The sequence below is a fragment of the Ixodes scapularis genome, unplaced genomic scaffold (assembly GCF_016920785.2).
Source record: "Ixodes scapularis isolate PalLabHiFi unplaced genomic scaffold, ASM1692078v2 PGA_scaffold13__105_contigs__length_92229423, whole genome shotgun sequence".
In the NCBI taxonomy this organism is placed as follows: domain Eukaryota; kingdom Metazoa; phylum Arthropoda; class Arachnida; order Ixodida; family Ixodidae; genus Ixodes; species Ixodes scapularis.
Genome location: NW_024609839.1, coordinates 27,676,682 through 27,697,483, shown reverse-complemented (window position 1 = coordinate 27,697,483; position 20,802 = coordinate 27,676,682). Strand labels below are relative to the sequence as shown.

At 44.5% G+C, this 20,802-nt stretch overlaps 1 protein-coding gene across 1 annotated transcript in view; it reads left to right on the top strand.

The window, feature by feature from the left end:
• The first annotated feature begins 5,859 nt into the window (after nucleotides 1-5,859).
• The window catches only part of LOC115323502, a 47,029-nt gene continuing 32,086 nt past the window's right edge, over nucleotides 5,860-20,802 (top strand). Inside the window, exons 1-2 of the mRNA XM_040216495.2 lie at nucleotides 5,860-5,867; nucleotides 5,974-6,211. Coding sequence (XP_040072429.2) covers nucleotides 5,860-5,867; nucleotides 5,974-6,211 — 246 coding nt within the window. The remainder of the gene's footprint in view (nucleotides 5,868-5,973; nucleotides 6,212-20,802) is intronic.

Here is a 20,802-nt window from a genome sequence, read left to right as displayed (position 1 = left end):
AATTAAAATGAATTTTGGTGTTCCACAAGGATCTACACTGGGTCCTTTACTCTTCAACATATATATCAATGACATAGGTCACCTGAAGCTCCAATCAAATTTATTTCAATACGCAGATGATACTGCATTAATATTACCACACGAACAATACAATCTCGCTGCTCCTTTCTTTCAAAATGATATAGTACAGTTAATGAGCTGGTTCACAAACAATTGTATTTTTGTCAATCGCAACAAAACTAAACTCATGTGTTTCCGAAGCCCTTATAAACAAGTTCCGTTTGATGTTCCCATATTCCTTAATGATCAACATTGTGATCAGTGCGACTGCAAAAAAATGGATACTGTTAAAACAACACCCTACCTTGGTTTGCATTTCGACGAGAACGTTTTATGGAGCTAACACATTGATCATGTCATACAAAAACTTCGCCTTGTTTCTGCATATTTATATAGACTTAAAAGTGGATGCGACGTCAATCTGAGGCGTGAGGTGTACCTATCATTGGGGGAATCTGTGATACGTTACGGAATTGCTATATATGGAACATGTCCTAAATACAAGCAACAAAAAATTGATAGTATGATTAATAGATATGTTAGTAATATAGTATATGGGTCAAAACATGAACTGAAGGAAACCAAAGACAGAAAGAATGCAGTCGGACTATTATCGTTTGAAAATGTTTTTAAATTTGTCGTTTTAACCAGCCATTATTTTTCGAAGGAGTTCAAAGAAATACCCAACAGGGTAAAAACACTCCGGCACACAGAAACCTATGCAATCCCAAAAATATATACAAACTACGGAAAAAAAACAGAGAAACTATTATGTTCCTGCGATATTTAATAGCTTGCCTAAGGACATCCTAAACCTGTCATCTAAGAGGCAGATGTATAAAAAAATTAAAGAGTGGTGTTTTTTGTCAAATTGAAATTCTGAACAATGAGGTATTATGTAAAAGCTTAGTGTTTTCTATCGAGTGTATCTCGTTGCATACGCGTTGATTCTTGTCATTATGTGTTTAAATTCACAATGTTTCTTTTGTAACCATTGATTGATTGTTATTGTCGAACTGGGTTTTAGTTCACAGGAGAATTATCTACTTGTAAAGTTCCTTGTTTACTGTGCTATTTTGAATGTTTCTTTCATGTTTTACTTACATTTAACCATCATTTGTGTCTACATGATGAAAAAGTCTGTACTGCCATGTCCCGCATACAAGCGTACCTACGCTTAAGCGGGCTGGATTGTATGAGAGTTTTTTCTGAAATCAAATAAACTTATCTTATCTTATCTTATCTTAAGTGGAGTCGGCATCGGCGTAACCGCGCTCGTTGCATTATGGTACGTTTCCCCGCTAAAGTTAGTGGGGAAATGTTTTACTAAATTTAGCGGGAAAAAATTTTCCGCAAAAATTAGCCTCAAATTTAGACAAACTTGCGCGCTAAATGGGAGGGAAGTGGAGAGGAGAAGGGTAGGGTACGGAGGGGGAGGGTGGCAATACCTTCTCACCCGTACCCTCGTCTCCTCCTCCTCAAGAGCTGCTCTCTAATTTCGCATAACACAGAATTGTAATGGTCTTCCTTTTTTATATTTAAAAAATAGAAAACCCGGCAAATTTAAGATTAATATTCTAAAGAACTGAGCATCTAACCAATAAAAAAAACCTCCGTAAAACAACATCCGAATTTGTTGAAAAATGAGCTCCGAACACAGGGAACCCTGTTTTCGGAACCCGACTCATCTAAAAAAGTTAAGTTGTTTCCTGAAGTTAGAGAAGATTAATGTCAACATACGCTGATTGTGGCTCCCAGAATGACAATCTGTCTTGCGCCGGCAACGTTAAATGCGTTGTGAGTGGAACAACCAATTATCCAACTTCGCGTTGCAATCGTTTAGGGGGACACGCTGGTTGTTCCCGGTTGTTTTCGATTAGTGCTGGGAGGCGTTGCATGCACCTGTGCTAATGAATCTCCAAGTTTCGAGATGGCGCGCTGATAATCGAGGCTGACTATTAAATTCGAACGGACAGTCCCAATCGTCTAACGACGACTGAAAAAGACGAAGCAGGGACTTGCTTGATTGGATTTGAAACTCCATCTCCTTAATTAAGTACTGCTCTCATGTCTCGGTAATTTAGGCATTTCGTTTCCGTCCAATACTCTACGGAGTATGAGCCGTTCACAATAACGTCACAAAAACGTATATATTTGCTTAGTTCCCCCAGGAAAATGATTGTACATAACGGGATACTCATATTAACGGGATGCGTATTAACGAGACATGGCTGCACTTTGGAAACCCATTCCCAGTGCACCGAAACCTCTAAGTTTTCTCCGTCTCGCGAACACACTTCCGGCGACTAAAACGTTAACATTTAACACTGACGGCACGAAACTTCTGAGTGTAAAATACTGGTAGTCCCACGATGCATGAAATGCACTATTAAAGGTACGATGGTTTAAAGTTGATTAGAACACATTACATCGTCGTTCAGGGAAGTGAGCAACCTTTATTTTTATTAAATTCCCCCTACAAAATTAGCGGAGAAATTGAATTGTTGTATGGGTCCCGTGACGGTCAGCCCCGGTGACATCAATTTCCCCGCTACATTTAGCGAAAAACCGAATTGTGCATAGGTGTCACGTTCGCCCGGCACAGCACACGAAATAATGAGGCGAGACGACGATAACGAGAAGAAAAAAAAATATATATATATACGTATTTAACAAAACTTATAAGAAAGAAAGAAAAAAAGGAAATTGGTAATAGTCAAGGTATAGCTCAAAAAGAAAAAAAAAAGAAAAAGACCACAAGGACGAGTGTCACGTTCGGTCCCTTCCGAAATCCCGAGTCTCCGTTGTCAAGTCACTCACGACTTTTTGATCGGACGGTGCCACGATGGGTCCTGTCCTGGACGATGTCTGATCTGTAGCGACGACCAAATCTCGGAGCGTAGCCGGTTACGGGTAGGGTCGGTTTTCGGAGCGCAGCCTAAACCGTCCCCCGGGTCTTGCGGAGCTCTTCCAAACACGTCCGCCCTCGCTGTCCGTCGGGTAGTCGTCTTCTTCTTTCCTTTTCCTTCCCCTTTCTTTTCCCGAAATTTGCAGATATCCTCTTCTTTCTCTTCTCCGGTTCTCACACGTGACAATACCCCCCTACACTAAGAAGTACATTGTTGAACTACTTCATCCTTGGACTCGAAAAAAAAAACATCTTGAAGGTCCGCTCTTATTAAACTCTGTTGCTATTCACATCCTCCTCTTCGACGTTTGCGCCGCACTCACACAGGCTCTCGGCACTGACGTTCTAGAAAAACCACGCACTCATTTCCAAAGTGCTCGCGTGTCAACAGTTATCAACACTATTTAACCTATCTAAGAGTCACACTGTTTCGTCACTTCACGCTCGCGCACTAAACACAACGAACTTTCTATGGGGTCAACAAAAAAAATCGAGTCACTTGACCTCGCATTGCCTCACCCATTCCCAACAAATAATAAGAAGTTTTATGTTATTCGCATCTCAAAACAAGTAACTCGAGCGCCGTCTGAGTCTTTCTGCGACCGGATACGCCATATACTAAGACGCACTAATCACTAATCGTTATCCAAAGGCCGGTTTCTTGTTTAAATCCGACTTAAGTAGTCGGCCCCCACATTTTTGCTTCCCTTGATATATTCGACATGAAAACAATAATCTTGCAGCTTCATGCTCCATGTCATCACACGCCGGTTAGAGAGTTAGGCCTTATTTAAGAACTCCAGTGGTTGGTGGTCGGTTTGAACACGGAAGTGTCTGCCATACAAATAAAGCGTGAACCTTCCGATAGCCCATACTAGAGCCAAGCACTCCTGCTCGATGGTGGCATAATTCCTTTCTGCCTTACTGAGCCTTCTACTCGGGTAGGCCACCGGATGTAGTACGCCATCTTTTTCTTGCAGAAGCACCGCCCCCAAACTAGTGTTCGAAGCGTCCGTACGCAGTACGAATTCCATGCTCAGGTCGGGTGCCATAAGGATAGGTAGTTGAGACAGTAACTCCTTCAGGCGGGTGAATGCCTCTTCCTGCTCGCGGTCCCACTCTACCTCATTGCGAGCACCTTTCCGTGTCAGCTCTGTCAGAGGATATGCTACCTCTGCGTAGTTCGGAATAAATGCCCGGTAAAACCCAGTCAGCCCAGAAATGACCTGACTTGCCGCTTGGTAATTGGTCTGGGTGCGTCCTGTATTTTTGTCAGGACATCTTGGTTCGGAGCTATTCGTCCCAGTCCCAGTTTGTGCCCCAAGAAGTTAACTTCCTCAAAACCAATTTCACACTTATTTGGTTTGGCAGTCATCCCGGCCTTGTGTACCCTGCCCATGATTTCTCTTAGGGTAGCAAGATGCTCTTCCCATGAGTCTGTTGCTAACAGTACATCGTCTATGTAATGATAGGTGTTGGGCACCCCTTCCAGCAACTTCCGCATCAACTTTGTGAAAGTTGCTGCTGCCGTTTTCAAACCAAACGGCATAAAGTTGAACTAATACAACCCGCTTGATGAAGAAAACGCGGTATTTTCTTTGAACTCTTCCTCCATGGGGATTTGCCAGTATCCCTTCGACAAGTGTAGCTTAGAAAAGAACTTCTTGTGCCCTACCATCGCGATTGTGACGTTCACCCTCGGTATAGGCTCCGCATCTGATATCAGTACACTGTTGAGCCGTCTGAAATCTATGCAAAATCTGTTCGAGCCATCTGATTTCTTAACCATTACTAATGGCGCAATGTACGGTGATGTCGATTTCTCAATGACGCCCATTTGCAACATCTGGGCTATCTCTACCTCCGACAGCCTCTGTACGTTTAATGGTAAAGGATACGGTTTGGTGTGCACCGGGGTTCCTTTAGTCAACTTGAGGTCGCACTTGATGAGGTCTGTTTTCCCTGGTATATCTGAGAATATGTCCTCATACTCTTCGAGCAAGGATAACACTTGTCGCTTCTTTTCTGAGTCCAATCCCATATTGGTGACCACATCTCGCCTATCCTGATGTTTCGCTAGTGCTATGGTTGGGATCGCATCGCTTTCGTCTCCATTAGTGTCGTCACCCTCGCCAAGTGTCGCTAACCCACAGCTCATGATAGGATGCTCCTTTTCTTCCCTTTCTTCCTACCTCTTCAGCATGTTCACATGGAACACCCTCTTCTTTCCCCCGACCTCTAGCTCGTAGTGTACCTCGTTTCTTCTAGCAGTCACCTCAAAGGGCCCCTTGCACTGCATGAGCAGCTTGTTGTTGTCGCTGGGAAAGAGTTTCAGAGCCCTGTCCCCAGTCTTGATTTCTTGTTTGACCCGCTTCTGGTCGTAATAGCCCTTGTGTTTTTTCTTGGCATCCTCCAGGCAACGATGGACCATCTCACACGTCTTCTCGAGTTTCTCTCTTAATTCCAAAACATATCCATATGACATGGATGAAGAAAGAATAAAACAATTAAAACAGGAACAACTCAACCACATCTTTCAACTTGAAAGATGAAAGATGTGGTTGTGTGTTCCCTGTTTTAATTGTTTTATTCTTTCTTCATCCATGACTTAAACCAACACGCTCTTCTCCCAAGCATATCCATATGAAGTCTTCGTTTCCTCATCCATCGCCTCGTTGGACCATACCTCTCTCATAACGGTCAACGGTCCCCGTACTCTCATTCCGTACAAAAGCTCAAATGGGGAGAATCTCAAGCTTGCCTGCTGCACTTCTCGGTAAGCAAAAAGTAGCGCGGGTAAGTAGCGGTCCCAATCTCTTGGTCTTTCCTGGTACATTCTTTTTAGCATCTGTTTGATGGTGCCATTGAACCTTTCCACAAGGCCGTTACCCATGGGATGGTAAGGTGTCGCTAGCAGATGTTTCATTGACAGCAACCGGCCCACCTCCTTCATTACCTCGGATGTAAAATTTGACCCCTCGATAGCTGAACATTTCCACCGGCAGGCCGTACCGTGGAAACATGTCCATCAGCGCCTCTGCCACTTCAGGAGTACCAATTGTCCTTAAAGCAACCGCATCTGGATATCGAGTGGCGGCGTCAACCATAGTCAAGATGTACCTCTTCCCCATATCAGACGTGGGAGCAATGGGACCTATGATGTCGATGGCCACTCTTTGGAAGGGTATCGCTATGGTTGGCATATTTCCCAAGGGTACTTTGCCCACTCTTCCTTTGGGTACGGTGCGTTGGCACACGTCGCAGGATCGCACATACGTTCGGACCTCACTTTGCATGCCTGGCCAGACAAACTCCTCCGGGACCGATTCTACTGTATTGCTCATCCCCTGATGGCCGGATATTATGCCATCGTGTGCTATGGCAACTACTGTTCGCCTGAACTTCTCCGGTAGGACCAGCTGATCAGTGACTCTTCTCGAGCTGTATCTGCAACTTCTATACAGAAACTCATCCTTTACAAATAACTTGTACTTAGTTCTACCCGAGTGTTTGAAAATTACCTTACCGATGCTGGTGAAACACTTCTTAAGGCTATCGTCATTTTCTTTTTTCGCAGCATCTCTTCAGCCGTAGCGTCAAGAGGTGAAACCTGCGGAACTCTTAGACTGGTCTGCTGCTGTACCAATTCGCGTCTTTTCGCTGTCGCCACCGCGTTGGCGACTGACACTGGCTCCTCGTCGCGTGGTAACGGGCTTTGTGTCGCCGCTTGAAATTGTTCTAAGGGGCTATCCTGACTTTTTCACGCCATTCCCTCTCGCTTCGGATGCCCGCTCTCTTCAGTCAACGCCTGCGTCGTCGCAGTTTTAACCATTCCTTTCTCCTCGTCATCATTCCACCCTGGATCAGGATCGTTAACTCCTCAGACCATCGGCACGTTCCCAAGCACTAGGTCGTACAAGGGATTGCTTACGCATTTCGCTACTACACTTCCAGAGAAATACGGCGTCTTCACCACCATTACCGCCTCCGGTAGATACCTCACTGTCCTGTCCAGGAGAAACACCGTACTCGATGCTCCTGTCATCGCTTCAGGAGAAACCAATTCTTTTCGGACGACGACAGTGTTGCACCCTGTGTCCCTCAAGACCGTTATCCTCTTTTCACCTAGACGTCCCTCCACTACTGGCATATTTTCTACCAGGAACTTCGGCGCTCGTCCCACCGCCACGTTGACCACCGGGATCTTGACGCCATTCTCAAGCGTAATGTAACCTGCATTGATCTCGACCGCCGACTCGTCGCGTTGTTCAATCCACAGGCAAGAAGCCTAGGGTCGGTCGTTCGGTCTCGCCCCGCAATTATTTGCTCGGTGTTCAGTTTTGCCACAATTCCAACAGGTCGCCAGTCTGGACGTGGACGGTTGGCTGCGGCAATTCTCCGCCTTGGGACCAGCTTTGTTACCGAGGAAGCACCGCACGTCCTTCCTGCCCTCACTACTCACCCCTTTGCCCATGAATGTCGTACTCGGCTTCTTTGTCAGCTCATCAGTCTTCGTTTTGCTTGCACCGGTCTGAGTCTGGGCTTCCAGGAATAGGTCGGCTTTGGAAGCTACCTCATCCAAAGTTTGGCAGTCTCGTTCCCGAAGAAACACTGACAAACGATTAGAGCACGTCAGCAGAAACTGCTCAACCACTACTCTGTCTCGGAGAGCCTCGAACGTCCGTTCTACGCCTGATATTTCAATCCATTGGTCGACATATCCCGCTAGCCGGGCGGCAAACTGTCTTCTGGTTTCTCCCTCTTCGGGTTTTGCCTTTCGAAACCGTTCTCTATACACCTCCTTGGTGTAACAAAATCGCTGCATCAGCGCCATTTTGTTCGTGAATAGTCTAGCGCGTCTTCAGGGGATAGGCGGCCAACTACCGTTAACGCTTCGCCAGTCAAGCATAAACTCAACGTGGTTGCCCATTTTTCCCGGGGCCACCCAAGTCCCGCCGCTGTGCGTTCGAATCTCGTGAGATACGCATCTAAGTCATCTCTACCTTCTTTAGATTGCGGAATAAATTTGTGCGGGCTGATGTGGTGCACCGGAGCGCTTGTCGCACCTTCGCCAGCACCCCGATTTCTCTCGTGACCGTCTACAGCACCTTCTTGTATTGCTAGCTTAAGCTGCAATATTTCTCGCTCCTATCTAACCTGGCGCATTCAGCCTCGCGCTCTTGTCTGGCCAATGCTCTATCCTCCCTCATTGCAGCTCTTCCTTCCTCTACCCACTTCTTTAGTTCGGCACCAACGTAGCCTAACTTTTCCCCCGCCGCAATTAATCTCTTGGAGTCCATATCGTTCTCGCTTGGCCGCACCAATCCGCATGCGTCCCGGCCGACGTGATCAAGTTAAGGGCATCCTGGCAGGCTCGCATATTGTCAGGTTCGCCGGCACAGCACGAGAAATAATGAGGCGAGACGACGATAACGAGAAGAAAAAAATTTATATATACGTATTTAACAGAACTTTTAAGAAAGAAAGAAAAAAAAAAAAAAGAAGAAATTTGTGATAGTCAAGGTATACCTCAAAAAGAAAAAAAAAAACGACCACAAGGACGAGTGTCACGTTCGGTCCCTTCCAAAATCCCGAGTCTCCGTTGTCAAGTCACTCACGACCTTTTGATCGGACGGTGCCACGATGGGTCCTGTCCTGGACGATGTCTGGTCCGTAGCGACGACCGAATCTCGGAGCGTAGCCGGTTACGGGTAGGGTCGGTTTTCGGAGCGCAGCCCAAACCGTCCCCCGGGTCTTGGGGAGCTCTTCCAAACACGTTCGCCCTCGCTGTCCGTCAGGTAGTCGTCTTCCTCTTCCCTTTTCCTTCCCCTTGTTTGTCACAAAAATTGCAGATATCCACTTCTTTCTCTTCTCCGGTTCTCACACGTGACAATAGACCATGCGACGCCAGGTCAGGTGACATAATTTTGTCCTCTAATTTCGTTTGCGTGACTTAAAAATGCTCCAAGCAATCAGTCACGTACGAATTATTCGTTATATTTGCTATTGTGAAGAAGCACAGGGAGAAAATGCACTCCTCTTTTTTCTTAGAAATGCATTACGGGAAGTCAACTTTCGAGAGTCTGCTGTCTGCGTCAATCTCCAACGGCACACTAGCACCCCCGATTGAACATCTAGCGTGCACTATAATAACTTTATGCTTCCAACCGCTTGAATTTATCAAGGCTGTCCGTCGTCGCTATCGTACCATGACACCGTGACATCATAGTTACTTGATGTTATGCTGTCATGAGACGTCACGGTATTTCATGATGTCATGATATCGCGTGAACTCAGGCTGTGACGTATTACAGTTATATTTTAATGTGTCACTCTCCAAGCGGACATTCGCGATGGTTTCTTCACATATAGCGCAAGATACGTATGTACAAGATAGATAAGAATACATTAGGATTAAATAAGGCGTCGCAGTTACCTCTTTGAATATACTTGCATTCGCACGTTACAGCGAATTTTTTATTTTTTTATATAGGCACTAAGTGCGACAGGGTAAAATACAGGTGTGGTCTACCTCACGAGCATATAACGCCGCACGTCTGCGCAGAAGACCCCCGTTGACCTACTGAGAATACAATTTCGAGACCTCCTACGCTGGGGCCGAAGCGCAGATCCGAGTATTGGAGTCTAATTTTATTTCAGGTGTTTTCTTTTAGCATCTGATCATTGAAGTTTGACTTCATGAACGTCTTCGAGATCAGTGGGATAGCAGACGACGCGCAGAAATATACTGTCTGCAAGTGGACGAGAAACAGAAGGACATGAAGACGATGAAAAGAAGTATTTCTAGTGAATTCCCTTTACAGCGATCGTCAATCCCGCATCTTGAGACTCCGACTTTTGACTGCCCCTTTTTTATCAAATCAAACCTCTTGTGACTTTTTATTGCATCTTTCCAATAACTTCTTTCGGTCCTGGAAACTTCATACTTGTTTGGTGGGAGACACATTTTCAAATTAGCCCCTGAAGGAATCGAAAACATCCGCTGCTGTCGGCACGCAAATGAGAAGCTTGGCAGTTTGATACCTTAGGCCCATATCTCCGATAAAATAAAAGAAACAACGCTGACCGCCGGGTTTTGCGTAAAGCCGGAGTCACCCTACTCATACACTATACAAACGACCGTCTGCATACAGATTCAAACGCGAGTCATCGCGAGATCCGTGCTTCTAATTCCGCATAGCAATGAGATGAAGGAGAAACTGTGCACGCGGCTTTCGAACCACGGATATTGCGGTGACTCCTGTTTGCTGACTGTCTTTTTGTATCCTGTATGTGCACTGTGACCTCGGTTTTAAAAGGAAGCTAAAAGGCTCTTGAAAAAAGAAAAAAAAAACGAGTTACAGATGAATTCTACACTATTTCTATTCAGTGAATGCGAATATCAAGTTCGTTTTCCCCGAAGATGTTATTAGACGCGAGAAAACACGAAAATCCTCTGACCAGTTTTTACGTCAGAAAAGGAGCTTGCGGCCGTCATGCGCGTGCGGCTCGTGTGGGAAGCGCGTGCAATTGCAACCTTGTCAGGTATATTCCCCCGCACTGACATCACTCAGTGCGGGAGAATACAATGATAGCGAGAAACAGCTGTAATTATAGATATGCGGTTTCAATAAGCGCGTGAGCGTTAAATGTGGTAACCCCTCAAGGGTGCACGTATTGTTTCAATTGTGATTAAGCACAAAGGTAAAGAAACGAATGCGCCACTCGAACTCTGATTTGTTCGAACAGAATGTGACCCTCGGCGCCTGGCGTATAGATTATGTCGATCGTTTTGGTAGTCACAGTCTTGCAGCATGATTTTGGATGACTGCGACTGAAACATTACGTGGACCATATTTTCAGTCACCTAGATGTAACCCGACACATTTATTAAGGCAAATGCCTTATATTTCTCATCGTTCGGTCCTTGAGCGAAAACACGCCGGTGGCAAGAAAGTTACCAAAACGTTTACGTGACATCTGCGAATATTCCCCCGAAAAGACATTTCGCTCTTGTCCATCGGCTTGCGACGAACCAGCGACCTCTCGTTTAATAGTCCGAAGCGGTACCCGTCCGCCACGGGCGGAGGTACCGCCGCATCCGTAAATCATGTGTCCGTCTTTAATGCATCGGCGCTTCGCTTTCGCCTCAGGTCGTCGTAGAGATAATAATAATAATAATAATAACTTTATTCACCATATCACATATGGTGGGAGCTGGAGAAAAAAGCTGACAAAGCAGCTTGACGGGTCTCCAGCCCCCTGAACAGGTACACAGCGGGGCCAAGTTACATACAAGCAAAAAAAAAAAAGCAACAGCAAAATAAACAGAAAACATCCACAAAACGCTGTTATGGTAAAACAAAAAGATGACTAACAGGCCGTCAACTTCACAAAAAAAACAACAAAAAAAACATTGACGACTGATAAATAACATGTTTATATAAAAAGTAGATAGTCACGTAACTCACGCGGGCTAGAAGATAATATATCAATATTCGAATTCAGGAAAGTGTTTAGTAACGTTGGAAGTGTATTTCTAATCATCTGAAGACCGTAATCTGTACGCGATGTACCAACCATCCAGAAATCTGAGTGGCGAGTAGAATGTGTCAGCTGTTTTTTCCTAAGGGATGCCAAGCTTAGCAGGAAGCTATCTATCACAGAATATTCTTGTTTATATATAATATAACATAAGAATCCCTGTGTTTTAATTTCGTTTTAGCCAGAGTATTATTTCCGTTTTCTGGTTGGCCACATTCGAATTTGTGAAGGCGCTCTGGAACACGCCCAGCTGCTTTCGGCCAATGGCATCTCCTCATTTTACTCCTATACATCGAAATGAATGGCCAAAGTCTCTGTATATACAGCTCTGTTTAAAGCCAGCTACAGCCTTACGAATGTCGCCTGTTAGCTTGGTGCTTCAAGCAAGGCCAACAGACTGCGCTACGCGCGGCTCCGCTCGTGGAAAATAGATAACAAATTTATGCCCGAGATTGCCCCAAGCCTCGTTGCGACAACCTATGGATCGCCCAGGCGACATATTTCCTATCTTAACGTCGACCTCCACAATAGTTCACTCGACTTTAAAAAGAAGTTATCGGGTTCACTTTAGCAGGCGGCATTCTAAAAATGGCGTCTGCCGTGTCTGGCTTCTGACGCTGCGTTCACGCGCTCGTTCATGAAGAAAACGCTTCGATGCCGTGATTCCGATGACCATATCAGACGGACTTTGTCGTGCGAAAGGAAAAAACGGAATGGCAAGATCAAGTGCGTGCTTCGGTTCTCCTGCCGTATTATCAAACGCCACCCTCAACTTCCCCCCTCCCCACCCCCCCTCCCCCCCCCCCCCAAAAAAAAGAAAAACAAAAGAGAAAAAGATTCTGTTTTCAGCCAGAAAACGGCCACCCGGTAGAGATCGCACTTGAGAACGAATAAACACAAGAGTCACTTCGGTGAGTTTTTTTTTTGTAATATATTTGCCTTCATCGTTTCCTCCCATGCCCATAGCGAGATCCCTGATCCCCGAAATAGACTTCGTCTTGAATAGCGTATAGCTTTTCGCGACTCAAAATAAAGCGTGCCAAAGCACACAGGCAAATAAAAAGAAACAGATTTGACCTATATTTTTTTATTACATAATATATTTCGATCTCACTTTTCTTTTGTTTGCCTCCCAATGGAACCGAGAAAAAAAAATGTATACTACCTGAATAAGTTTCCGATTGAATGGCATACATGAAAAACGAGACCTGCATCGTTGCTGTTTTGCAGCGCTAGTTCGTTACTTGAAGTTCCGGCATTCAGATATACTGAAGCTATATTTTGGGATACACCAATAAAGTGTGCGCTTGCCAGGAAACTACATTTGCGTCTAGCGACGCATCCAACAAAGACGCAGTGGACTGGACTTCAAAGCTTTGGAAGGAGTTTTTGAAATGGGAGTGCCTTTAAGAAACTACGGTTGCTTTCGTGCCGAAAATTCCCCCGTTGCTTTTGAGCTACTTGACGACCCTCAATGCTCGCTCTACTGAACAAAATAACAAAGCTGAAGCGACAAAAAAAAAGGGCAATTGGGGAATAAGAGTTCGGTCGGTTATTTATTTATATACTGATTTATTCATTCCTTCGTTCATTCACTTGTTGATTTATTCGTTCATTCAGTCATACATTGATTTATCCATTCCTTCAGTTTATGACACTATGGCTCTATACTAAAAGCCACAGCAAAATATTACATGGTGTTAAAAAATGAACATTTATAAAGCGGTTCACAAATATAGGCCACAAAATGCGGCAGTAAAATTTGCAACTAAAAAAAGCGGTAAGGTATCATTCCCAAGTTAATTATAAGGATTCCAGTTTTGTGTTACCCGAGGAAGCGAGAAATATTTGAAAAGACTGTGTATAGATACCACTGCATGATTGATACATGGTGTGAGTGACCCTGGACCACGCGGTATATGAAAAGGGGACATGCTTTTTCAACGCTAATATTAAATTTGCCGGGGAGCACTCAATAAAATTATTTTAGTTCACTTATCGTTGCCTTAGTCCACAACGCTTCAATGTTGGCTTGGTAAAAGTGGCCCTTCAATGTCATTTTATCTTCTGCACTATTGATGTTATTTACATTGGTAGTGGTTCGGGATGCTCGGGGAAAAAGTAGTAGCTACAAAATATTAGCGCATCAGCGTGTCAGTCTCCTTGGCTCTATTGGGTTTATCTGAATGTGATATAAATATCAAACGCCAGAGCACTGGAGCCATAGCTTTCAACCTTCATTTCGGAAGACGCAATTTACAGGCCCTGTAACTTTGCTCACCAAGAAGCGTGTTATTAGAAAATGTCAGCTCTTCATGATATACACAACAAATTCCCACTTGTGCGAAAAATAAAGATACTTGGACTCAAATGTAAGGCGAGCTGTTTGTTACTCTATCATTACGTAGACGTAGCAGACACAAAATACGTATATAATTGTCTTTTTTTCTACCTAATAAAACTGACTAGCAACTACATCGCGCTGGGTGTAAACCATCCGCGAGACTTTATTTTCTTCTTGAGGCTGGACCGCATCCAACCAGCGCTGCCACAAGCAACAAGTCAAATTTCCCTCGTATCATGTACTGTATCAGGGAGTACCGCGTTTCAGTGATTTACGCTGTGGAATGAATATAGAACTGCATCGATAGCCTAGGTTCGGCCTTTCTAATGCCTCGTTTACACTTGTGAACCAGCGGCCGGATCCACTAGAATTCTGACGCCTGGCGACGAAAGCAGGCGGAATTTCCGACGGAGAACAAGGTCGCTCTGGGATTAATTTTGAACGCCGGAAAAAAAGATTTTCTTGCCGCTAGCCAATCAGAACGCACGAGGGAAGTGGCGCTTGCTGGCGTCGGCTCCCCGCTGACGAGCTGGCGGTGATGGCGACGAAACACGCCTGGGCAAGGAGGAGGTTTGGGAGCTTTCTTCAGCACAAGTCTGTTCGGGAAACTGCGAGGCGCTCTCGCCGCGTACTCCGCAGGCGGCAACAAATGTGAACGGCTCGATCCTTTTTCGGCGATCGAATCCAGTCGGTGGCGAGTGCCTATTTCGGAAGTGTAAACGAGCCATGATTTAGCGGTTAAGGTAGCAACCAAAACTGTTTGCTAAAGAGTATCGCGCAAAGGCGAGACTGCATTTGCTCTTTAGATTGTGAGTCCACTTGCTTTGTTCTCTTTACGAAACAAAATGCATGAGATGCGGAAGAGCAGGAAACACCATCTAGATAAGAGGCTACGGTGCTTAATCTTATACGTTATCTAGTCAGGGCCAGTTGATAGCACATGTTGGATACGAGTGCTACGTCAGTGTTCGGCTGAAACTCGCGTTAATCGGTGCTTCACTGATCGAGCACGGGCATTAGCCGAACCATGATGCGGCGTTCGGCTACGCGTCAGCTGAGCGCCGTGTCATCAAGCTGAAACAAAATAATCTATCATTATGATGTCCTTCTTGTCCCTAATGGTGCAGTTGTGATAATTGGGAGCGTTTTCATTCACTTATTTTATTTCTTGTTCCCTTAACACGTCCGTAGGGCTTTAGATAAGGGAGAGGGGGGGGAGGTGGTGCATTAACAACAAAACAATTAGAAAGAAGGAAAAACACAAGGCAAAAGTGAAACAAAGCAATCTATAATTGTGATGTCCTTCTTGCCCCCACAGTGCAATTCTGAACTTAGAAGCAAGAGGCGCGATGCAGATTGTCAGTCGGGGACCATAGATTATTTGGCACGTTTTCATTCATTTATTTCATTTATTCTTCCCTTAAAGCGCCCGTAGGGCGTTTTAAGGGAAGCATAAAGGAGAAGGGGGGGGGGGGGGAGGCGGGGCTATAACATTGAAACATGCAATAAAAAAACACAAGGTAAAGGTTGCTAAGTATTAAGAAAAGTGGTCAGTGCAGCTCTAAATTTAGATGATTTTTGAATTGTTATATTATGTTCTGGCAGAGAGTTCAATTCTCAAATCGATAATTGAAGAGGAGAGTGCTTTATAAATCTGTTCTTGCTGTGATCAAATGAAGTTTCTAAGAGTGATTTATACGAAAAGATAAGTGGTGCGCAGCAGGACAGTACATTTCTTTCTTTGATGGGAATTGACAATAAAAAGTATGTTTTGAACATTGTCTGGCCAGTATTCTTACGCATGCGAGTGGTGAAAGTCTAAGTTGCTTTGTTGTTGTTTTTTTAGCTTAGTAATACTAGTGCACGTCTATATTTAAAAAAATTCACCAAGTTGCTTTGTTCTGGACTGATTCTAGTTTTTGTATTAGGTAAGCCTGGTGGGGGCTACATATAGCCAGCCGGCAACGGCCAGGCGGCGCCAGCAGGGTGAGAGCCCACGGTTATACCCTGTCTCGTTGTAACTTGGCAAAGGATGAACGATAAGCGCCACACTGCGTGCCGACGGCTTCGGAAAGCGCGACGTATACGAGCGCAACGCACACATCTTGGAGCATGACGCAGCGAAAAGCCTGACACTTCTTCGGAGTTGAGGCGCGCTCCTGTGACACGCAGTCACATTCCGATTGGCCCGCCACGGCCGTAGCTTCCGCTCTACCGGCACGTTACGCCATCACGGCTTCCTGGGATGCCCAGTATTTCTTGCTTCAGACACTGGGCTAAGCGGCACCACCAGAGTAAAAGCTCACGTTTGAACAATGCAACCGCCACTCCCAGGGGTACCCAATATTTCTTGCTTCAGTCACTAGATGGCGCCAAACCAAGCAGCATTGCAGGTTGCCTATTATGAATGCGTACTCAAGCTGCACTCGAAAATCGGCAGTGTAAGCAACGAGTTTTGTTTTCCAGTTAGTCATGTGTAGTTATCGTCTCAAAGAAAACCGAGACTTAGGTTTGCTTTTACAATGACGTGATTGATATGGGCTTCCTACGATAAGTTTAACGCGAAATGAACCCCAAGATATTTGTCATTTAACGGCGGACGCCTCCCGCGGAGATTGGTCGCAAGTTCATATGTTCTGCGCTTTCGCGTAGCGAGGAGGAAAGCAGGCAGAGAGGCTGAGACTATCGCAGACAACCAACGTGTTCGTCACCTCCTCGCAGCTCGTATACCAAACGTGGCGTGGCCCCTAAGCCACGTGACTCCGATCGATCAGTGCGAAACTCTTTGCATTAACATTGACTACATTAGTACAAGATTAAGAACTGTCTCATCATTTATATATCGCATTGGTACTTCAGCATCTGCTCAAGTAAAGAAAACTATGTATTGTGCCTTAGCAGAGTCTATACTGAGATATGGCATTTTGATTTATGGATCCTGCTCAAATAACAAATTACGAACCGCGGATAAGCTAATATATAGGATAGTAAACAATATTGCATATGGTACACAGGTTCAACACTAAGACGTCATCAACAAACTTGAAGCATTTAATATAATGCCGTTGAGTACTTTATTTAAATATATAGCTTTATTAACAAATTACTTCCCTAGAACAGGATACAAACATCCGGTACAGAAGACCTCTTAGAAATATAGGCAGATATTATTATCCAAGAATAAAGACGCACTAGGGAAAAAGAATGAGAAGTTTTTATGTCCCTTATATGCTCAATAAGATACCAGAAGAACTCATTAGTTTAGACTCTTTAAAAGAAGTTAAAAACAAATTTAGAACATGGTGTTCGCAAAACTAGATGTAAACATTTTTATATACACAAATATTCTCTATATAAGTTACTTTACGTTATCTGTGTAGTCTAAATCTGTCCATTTACGAGGCAGAATTGTGTTCTAAATGCTTACGGTTAAAAGTTGTCGTTTTATTGTTTGGTTGTTATAAAAAGAAAACGTCCCCTTTTTTTCGGTGGGCGTAATATTTTGTATGTCAACAATTTGGTTTTCGTAACGAGAAAACAAGATATCACTTTTTTTTCTTTCTTTATTTGTATGTGTATTCCCAAAGGAGTAAACTGGTCATTGATGTATTGTCATTGTTTTGTTTGTGTTTTGTTTGTTTCTCAACGTAAATGGCAGCGTTTTATAAATAACTATTCGCGGATGTCGGGCCACGCCGTACAAGCCTCTAGGCTTTGACGGATCGTTTTTTCGTATTGCAAAAAAAACAATAAAAATTATTATTATCATTGATACTATTATGATTATTAATATTATTATAGGCTCTCAACTTCTCCCCAACGACCTCAATGCGGAAGCCACATGTATTCCGAAAGTCATGCGCGAAAGAAACAATAAACCTTTGAACCTTCCTCATGCGTGGGATATAAGGTGTCCCCAGCGAACACACCGCCACATTTTCCTGTCACGGTTGCTTAAGCGACTAAAAGCTCCCTGGATTCAAAATCCTCCTAGATTTCCCTCGGGATAGGGGATATACGTATACGCGGAATACAAACAGACTACTCAAAAGACTTCGTGCGACTACCTCTTGTGTAACTGTATGCACTACCCCATAAAGGTTTGGAAGCAACGGGGAGAAGCTGGAGAAGCGATGGCCGGTGCCGCCTACTCTGGGAGCGAGGTGACAACTGCGACTTGGAAGAGTGGAATTAAATTCACTCGTAGCATTTCCAATTTTCTTCATAGATGCCGGAATGTTCCGGGTTGACCTTTGTTTTTAAAATCCTTCACTACGACACACATTATCAACATTTCGTAGCCTCTATTTTCAAGATTCATCTTACATTTCAAAGAGCCACGATAATCCACTCAAAATTCAACCTCTCCTCTCCAAAACAAACAAACTTCAAAATTCCCCCGTTTTACTTGCTATTGCCGGCTGGAATTCCTACCCGCTTACATCGTCCATTAAATTGATGCCAATCAATTTTGCGACACTTGTAAAACCCGTTTTTAAAGCGTGATCATCGTATGTTTTTCAATGTTTTCCTGTTTACCCTTTGTGTTTGTGCTTTAAATGTTATGTCTATCCCCTTCCCCCATTCACGTAAGCTATTCGAATTGGGATACATTTAAGGAAATAAAATCTGATCTGATCTGATCAAACTCAGCGAAACATTTAGGAGAAACTTTCATAGCATGAACGCCGGCCTTTAATGCATGGAATTCGTCCGTCCGTTCATCCGTCCATCCGTCCGCCCGAGCACTTTCTAGCAAACCTTATTGGGGAAATTGACGTCACATGACGTCATCTTATCGCTTGATGCCACTAGTTCACAAAGTCACATCAGCCCACATGACGTCACGGGCCCACATCGAGCGACGTATTTTTTCGTTCCATTTAGCGGGGAAATTGACGTCACGTGGCCTGCCATCACGCAATGTGGTCACATGACTTGACGGCGTGGTGTCAAGTTCACGTCACCTGATAGCACATGAGGTCAGCTCACGTGACGTTGATTTTGGCACTAAATTTACCAAAAACGTTGTTAAACAATTTGTTCTTCATTTCACGAAAAGTCTGCTTAACGTATTCTAAACAGATTTAAACGATTTTATCCTAGATGATTTACGATACGCATTACTTCTTCGGAGCTTGAGCAAGCTGATTGAGTGGTTTGGTGTGGAATGACCCGGATTACTCCTCATGAGGCTTATTGTAATTTGAATCAGAACCGAAATCATGGCAGGTTTTGCGTGCCAAGACAGAAACAAGCCCGGCCTCCCTTCGAAAAATGTGTGAGGAATTATTTCAACCAGGTTTAGATTAAACTAAACGTGCAATCAAAATCTCAGTTGATCGGTGCCTTAATCCCGCAATAAACTCCAGCCACATTGCGTGCATCGGCGGTTTTCTTTTTTTCTTTTTTTTTTCGGGGGAGGGGGGGGGAAGGGGGGGGGGGGAGTGGCAATCTCGGAAACGACACCATCACGGAAACGACCACGCTGCGCCACGAGTCTGGTGATCACCGGGAACTCCGACGACCACAATCAACACACCGGTCAACGTTCGACTGCTCAGGATTTCTGGGACGCTAATGTACATCACATCCGTTCGGGAAAGTGAGCTGACATCCTGTACTGGGGGCACAAAAGGACCATACCCGAGCGGTAAGGCTTCAGTGGGAAAGGCGGCAGCGATCACAACATGTGCCAAATCAGACAATTCTGCCTTCTACAGGTGAAGGCAAATGCACCCTGCTACGGTACTGACGATATATTTTTATTGCTGCTGCCTTTTTCACAAACAGCACGCAACTTTCTTCTAGCTATGAAAGTGTTTGTTATAAGCTTGTTAACTCTAGCAGGCGATGTCGATGAAAACCCTGGTCCTGACACTGATATGGCTATCATTCTACAGCAACTACAGAATGGTCAAATTGCCATCTTGAGTAAATTAGATGACATCGAAAAAATGACAAACGAGGTTGGGCAGCCTGATTAGTGACTTCGGAACTAGAATTGAATCATTAGAATATGGAATGCAAACTTTTGATTATGTAGATCGTGACACGGCGCGAGTATCTAACCAGGTCCAGACTTTGTCAAAACTACAGATGTTATGGTTAAGAGACTAGATGACTTGGAAAACCGTGCTAGAAGGTTAGACCTTGTCTTTTATGGTATTGAAGATCGGGAGCCACGCGAGAGTTGGGAATCGTCTGAAAACCTGATTAGGGGCCTCTGCCAGGAGAGATTGTAGGTAACGGTCGGTGAAATTAAGAGATGCCACAGGACCCGGAAGTATCGGCATAACCACACCCGTCCAATAATAGTAAATTTTGCGTCTTACAAGGACACTGAAAACATTCTTAGTAATGGTAGGAAACTGAAAAGCAGTAATTACGGAGTCTCCAGGAACTTTCCAGTTCGTGTCAGGGAAATACGGCGTCGTCTATGGACGGTTGGCAAAGCACGAAAACAAAACGGCCAAGACAAGGTTTCGCTGGTACATGATAAGCTATTCACAAATGGGGACGCCTATGGATAGGATGACATCACAGAATCTGTAAAAAAACTAAATAAGCAATGACGACTTGTGTCCGCTTTGAAAACCGTGACAGAATGTAGCATCCTCCTGATCAACTGTTAAGGTATAACAAAGAAAATTGATGACTTCAATGGGTTCCTGCAGATTTTAAATTCCGATCTCGTTTCTGCAACAGAGTCATGTTGGACGCTTCAATTAAAAGCGCCGAAATATTTCTGTGTGATTATCGCGTCTATAAAAAAGATCGCTATTCCCGTGTCCGGATGTTTGCCTGAGTGGTGCAACTCTACTTCGTTTCAGCTCAAGCACAGGCGCAGGCGATGCTACGGGTTGATAAGGCCGATCGGACAGCGTCAAAGGCACACCATCGTGGTGTTCGTCGTCTCTCTGTACGTGTTCTATCACCGCTTAAC